The sequence below is a fragment of the Cetorhinus maximus genome, chromosome 28 (assembly GCF_964194155.1).
Source record: "Cetorhinus maximus chromosome 28, sCetMax3.hap1.1, whole genome shotgun sequence".
Classification (NCBI taxonomy): domain Eukaryota; kingdom Metazoa; phylum Chordata; class Chondrichthyes; order Lamniformes; family Cetorhinidae; genus Cetorhinus; species Cetorhinus maximus.
In genome coordinates, this window is record NC_135906.1 from 26,077,617 (window position 1) to 26,083,616 (window position 6,000).

Consider the following 6,000-nt stretch of genomic DNA (forward strand, 5'->3'; position numbering starts at 1 on the left):
CCGAGTGAGCTTGGAGAAATAACTTTGTTGTGCAGCAGTTTGCTAGGGAAATTGGCATGAGCTGTCTGTCAACTTGGTCATTGGGCAGTTTGTATGCCATGCTCCCTCTTCCCTGGAATTTTTAATGTTGCGGTGGTTGGGGTACGGTTTGGTGTACAGCCCCGTTTTTCAGCTCGTTCTGCTGAAAGTCGGACCTCCTCTCAGTAGGTGAGCCTGTGTCTCAGTGTTGGAGGCAGAGACCATCGTGCTGTGCTCTGTAACGAGGCTTTCCCGGCCACGGTCATGAACAGGCTGGCATTGTGCTATGAAATTGAATGAAGCTCCCGAAGTTCTATTTTTCTTTAAAAAAAGAGGTCTGTTTTTACTTTTACATTATCAGAACTTGCATTAATGCCCCTTAGTTGTAGCTTGACTGTGGATGTACTTCCCACCTACAGGTGATGAGAATGACGCTGTCTACCATGAACTGGCGTCGTCGTGAGATGGTCCGTTGGCTGGTGAGCTGTGCTACAGAAGTTGGTAAGTAACAAGTGTGCAATTTTATTTATTCTTGCATGGGCTGTGGGTGTTCCTGGCAAGGCCAGCATTTGTTACTCATGCCTAATTGCCCTTGAACTGCATGGCTTGCATTTCTGAGGGCAGTTAAGAGTCAACCACCAGGTAAAAAGCATCATGTGCTATCTACCAGATCCTGGAAACACTTACTCCCTCACTCTGGGCTACTGTTTCATAGCTAATGCTTGTTTTCTAGTACAGTACTCAAATGGCCATTTGTGTGACCTTGATGCTTATGGCCTTGCAATTCAACTAATGTGCACTTGATGGATAAGACTGGTTCCTTCTTGCCTGGCATCCAGCACCAGCCTTGAGCAAAGGGCCTTCGCTCGCTCTCGCGCGCGATTTATATATAACCAAGGAATATTGTAATTAATTCTGATACTGGCCCAACTGAGGTCAACCAGATTTAACCTTGGGCCTTCTTGTTATTCCTCCAAGAGATGCTACCTCTGAACCAGTGATAGCCATGGCATACTCACCTCTGAGCAAGTGTGTAGTCGGTCCAAGTGACACTGCAGAAATTAGAGCACAAAACCCAGATTGATACCTGAACTATTGTGTTCTCATTACCTATGGAAAGATAAACTTGCCATAAAGGATGTGCAAGGAAAGTCCACTAAACTAAATCCTGGGATGGAGGGGTTGTCTTGTGAGGAAAGATTAAATAAACTAGGCCTTTAATCCCCTGGATTTCAGAAGATGAGGGGTCATCTCATTCAAACATATAAAATTCTTACAGGGTTCGGCAGGGTAGATGGAGGAAGAATGTTTCCCTTGGGTTGGGGGGGCGGGCGCACCTCGAACCAGGGGACAGAGTCTCAGAATAAGGGGCAGGCCATTTAGGACTGAGGAATTTCTTCACTCAGAGGGTGGTGAATCTTCAGAATTCTGTGCCCTGGAGGACTGTGGAGGCTCAGTCATTGAGTATGTTCAAACTGAGATCAATACATTTCTACGTATTGCAAACATCAAGGGGTATGGGGATAGTGCAGGGAAATGGTGTTGAAGATCAGCCATGATATTGAATGGTGGAGTGGGCTCTCAGGGCTGAATGGCCTACTCCTCCTGTTTCTTATGTTGATTTTCCAGTGCAGTTCTTGAGATGGCCTTTCAGATGGAATTTTAAACCATTCTGAACCTCTTTTTGGTAGATGTAAACTTTGCAGCCACCATTATCCCACAGCTAACACCTAAAACCTGGTAACAGCTAACACCTGGTCTTTTATTTCAATGCTATCTTTGGGACCTTGAGTGCAAAATTGGCTGGCCTGATTCCTACATTACAACAGTGACTACACTTCAGAAGTACTTCATTTGACTGTAAGAGCATCAGGATGTCCCTGAGGTTGTGAATGGCACTATATATAGATGCAAACTCTTTTTATTTGTGGAGCCTGCCAATATTTTAGCAGAAATCCTAAACCGTACTCGCCAGCAGTGCTTATTAAGGAATCTGTCTCGTATCTTTTCAGGTGTCTGTGCCTTGATGAATATAATGCAGAATTGGTATTCTCTCTTCACTCCAACTGAAGCGACTACAATCGTAGCTGCCACAGTAACATCTCATGCCACTGTTTTGCGCTTGAACATGGACTATACCCAACGCGAGGAGCTGGATAGTTGTGCCCGGACACTTGCACTCCAGTGTACAATGAAGGACCCTCAGAATTGCGCACTGTCAGCTCTAACGCTGTGCGAAAAGAACCACGTAGCCTTTGAAACCGCGTACCAGATTGTCCTGGACTCTGCCTCCACGGGGATGAGCTACTCTCACTTATTCACCATCGCTCGATACATGGAGCACAGAGGCTTCCCGATTCGGGCCTACAAAATGGCCAGCCTTGCCCTCTCCCACCTCAACGTCGCCTACAATCAGGACACGCACACGGCCATCAACGACGTCCTGTGGGCCTGCTCCCTGAGCCACTCGCTGGGCAAGAATGAGCTGGCCGCGATAGTGCCGCTGGTCATCAAGAGCGTGCAGTGTGCCCCCGTGCTGTCGGACATCCTGAGGAGGTGGACTATGTCTGCCCCTGGCCTGGCTGGCGTTCCCGGCCGGAGGAATTCTGGGAAGCTCATGTCGACGGAAAAGGCCCCGCTCTGCCAGCTGCTCAACGCGACAATCGACGCTTACATCAGCACCACGCACTCACGCTTGACACACATCAGCCCCCGCCATTACGGCGAGTTCATCGAATTCCTCAGCAAAGCTCGGGAGACCTTCCTGATGGCTCAGGATGGGCACATTCAGTTTACACAGTTTATAGACAACCTCAAACAGACCTACAAGGGCAAGAAAAAGCTCATGATGCTGGTTCGAGAACGCTTTGGCTGAAATTCGGGATTCCGCCTGTCCCAAGTCTTCCTATGTTGCAGTGAAGCCCTTTTTTTTTCTCTCAAAGGCGAGAAAGAGGCACAAACCTACCAAGTCATTCCACATGCGCAGTATTTCCGTGGCTGAAAACAGACGCTTATCAGCTGACCTCCAGGAGCTTGCCCTGGCGTCCAGTCTGCAAATCCACCAAGAGTGGAGCTTAAAATGCCCTCCAGCTTCAGGATTCTTGCCAGGGGCAGGAAGGGGTGCTGGCATTAAGAAACTGGGCCTGCCAGTGTTTAAGGGGGTGGGGTGGGGGGTAGGAATGGTGGTCAGGCTGGCACGCGAATGCTAAACTTCCAGTGAGTGGGTCACCCTGGCTGAAGGCCTCCTGTCATTTCACAGACCTGAGTGTTAGTTGTGTGCTTTGTTGCAGTTACTTGTGAAGCGATTGTATGCTGCTGGGTGCTCTTTTGCAGTACCTGCTTGGAGGCATAATTTTAATGAGGGGGTGGAGGGGTGTGGTTAAATCCATAAATTGAGTGTACTCTCCACTTGGTTGCCTAATGGTTAAAGAATTTATAATGGAGTATTTCAACCCACCTATAATCCAGAAGGCCTAGAGTGGTGGACCCTCATTAGGAAGAGTCCTGTGTAAATCTCACTCTGGTGGGATGTTTATAGACGGGGTTTCAGCCTCCTTCCCCCACTACCGCCCGCCCGAAGCAGAATCCCCTTTCTTGGGAGTGCATTGCAATGGCCAGTGATAGGAAAGGGGGCAATTTCATACTGGCACAATAGGAGGGTGCCCTTACAAAGTTGAGTGTCAGGAAGAGCACCCTTTGCTCTGCATCTCTGTCTCTGTCTCTCTCTCCTCTCTTTTCTCTCGAATGTGATGCTGACACAGTGCCAAAAATAGAACTGTTCCATTCCCAAGCACAGCTTAGATTTCACTCTCTTAATTAACAGTATTTTTATATTTCAATTTTCTCAAAATTCAATCCATTTAGGATTTTTGTTCAAATAGTTGTTTTTCTGTCTAACTTTAACATTTACAAATGAGCTGTCGTAAACCCTCCATGTGCCGTAAGGTTTGGATTGTGTTTGGGTTCTCTAAATGGGGACACCACTGAGCAAACCTTCCCTTCCCCGAAGCCTTCTAACCACCGTTTTCCCAAAATAAAGGAACTTGTACATCCTAAACCCCTAAAGTAGGGTTGAAATGCTGCCATTCTATTGCAAAATGCTGTTAACAGAAGAGACATACAGGGCTGTGAAAGGTGTACCAACTTCAGGTGGTTAAAGGATTCTGTTTGTTTTTTTTTGTAGTAGTAGTAGTTTCCCTGTACCTCTCTTCAGAAAATGTGCAGAGCAGTCTTAATTGAAGCTCCTTGTAGATTTTAGCTCCTTGCAATGAGCTTGTCAAAAGGAATAGTCTCTTTCAAGAATTAAATAAAAAGTGTGTGATAGTTGGGATGCATGTGGAAGGTACCTTGATATTCTGTTCCCTAGGGCCTGAGACAGCATGTGCAGGAAATCGAATTCCCTTCACTTGGTATTCTCTGACCCCATTCGCCCCGGTCTCGAGCCAGCTCAAAACGCACAGACGTCGACCAAAAACTAAAACAAAAAAATCACCCCGGAGACCCCAGCAGATAACCACATTACCTGCTATACCAAAATCTCCTCTTTGACGTATACCTCTTTCCACTGCTGTCTGTATGTGTATGTGTGGGTGTGTGTGTGTGTGTGTGTGCGCGCGCGCGCGCACGTCTCTCCGTCTCTCTTTCTCTCTCTGCGTTTCTCTCTCGCCAACAAACTCCTGCCAAACTTGAATTTTAAAAAAAAAAGGAAGAAAAGAAAAACAATAAGCCATTCTGATCAGGCGCATGTGTTTTTTTTTAAATGTAAACCTGTGTGTGCTGTGACTGAGCCCAATCTCAGGGAAGGAGGAGGAAACATTTTGTAAATAGTATTTTATTTGTCAAATTAATATGAAAGAAAGTTTAAAAGAACCTTTAATTTATGGAATATGTGTAATACAGTACTTGAATTTCTTTTGTGGGCAAAGCAGTGTCATCTTTAAATTTTTTGATGTATTGCACAGCTGTAGGGACAAACTTAAAACAGCTGCTGGTCAGTTTAATTGCTCTTGATTTTTGTACAGTGTATTCCAAATTTTTTGTTAAATATTTATTGAAGTTTGTAAATGGTTTCACTGTTGAGAAATAGACCTATTAAGACGTTGAATTGCCGCATTTGTAGTTTTCTTTCTCGTTCTCCTGTACTGTGGTGTATTGTATTACCCGGAGTCCGAGTTGCTGTGGCAACATGCACTTTTACATGCATTGTAGTCTGGGGCTATGAATGATGATGGTAGAAGCGTCAATTTTCTTCCTATCACGTGGCTGACCAGGAATCTCTCCCGCTCTTGCCACTCTCCACTGGCGTGTGTTGGAAGGATTCACCGTTTGATACGCAATCTGTTTGGCCACACATTATGAACGCACCTTCCTTGGACGTAAGTACTGGAGTGGAAATCGAACCTGGAACTTCTGGCTCAAGACAGGGATGTTACCCTCTGTGCCACAAGACCACCTCCATTCTCTTGTGCTGTACTGGAGTAGCAGTCCAATTCCTAACCTTCATTCCAAAAACAAATGCTGGAAAATTCAGCAGGTCTGACAGCATCTGTGGAGAGACACAGATTTAACGTTTCGAGCCCGTATGACTCTTCAGAGCTAAAGGGAAGTATAAATATGGTGAAATATATACTGTTTAAGGGGGGGTGGGACAGATGAAGCTGGATAGAAGACCAGCGATAGGTGGATGCAAAGGAGAGATTGTAAAAGATGTCATAAACAAAAGGTCACAGGGTTGCTAATAGTGGTGATATTGGCTAAAGGAGGTGCTAATGGTGACGTTAAGAGTGGAAAGCAGAATGTGATAATGGCCGGACCAGGGTGAGCGCTCTGGAAAGTGACAGATGGGTGGGGGGAGGGGACGGTGGTGGGAAAAAGATCGAAAATAGGCTAAAAGCTGGGGATAAAACAATGAATAAAAATGGAAATAAATTTAATAATGAAAATAAGTGGGTAAAAGAAAATAAATATAGAAAAAAGGGGTGT

The 6,000-nt window shown here is 45.7% G+C and overlaps 1 protein-coding gene across 3 annotated transcripts in view; it reads left to right on the forward strand.

The window, feature by feature from the left end:
- Window positions 1-5,122, forward strand: part of LOC144668942 (zinc finger SWIM domain-containing protein 5-like) — a 78,525-nt gene extending 73,403 nt beyond the window's left edge. For all 3 annotated transcript variants that reach the window (XM_078531432.1, XM_078531434.1, XM_078531433.1), the window contains 2 exons: window positions 432-519; window positions 2,031-5,122. In XM_078531432.1, coding sequence (XP_078387558.1) covers window positions 432-519; window positions 2,031-2,893 — 951 coding nt within the window. In that variant the 3' untranslated portion in view covers window positions 2,894-5,122. The remainder of the gene's footprint in view (window positions 1-431; window positions 520-2,030) is intronic.
- Window positions 5,123-6,000: the final 878 nt, after the last annotated feature.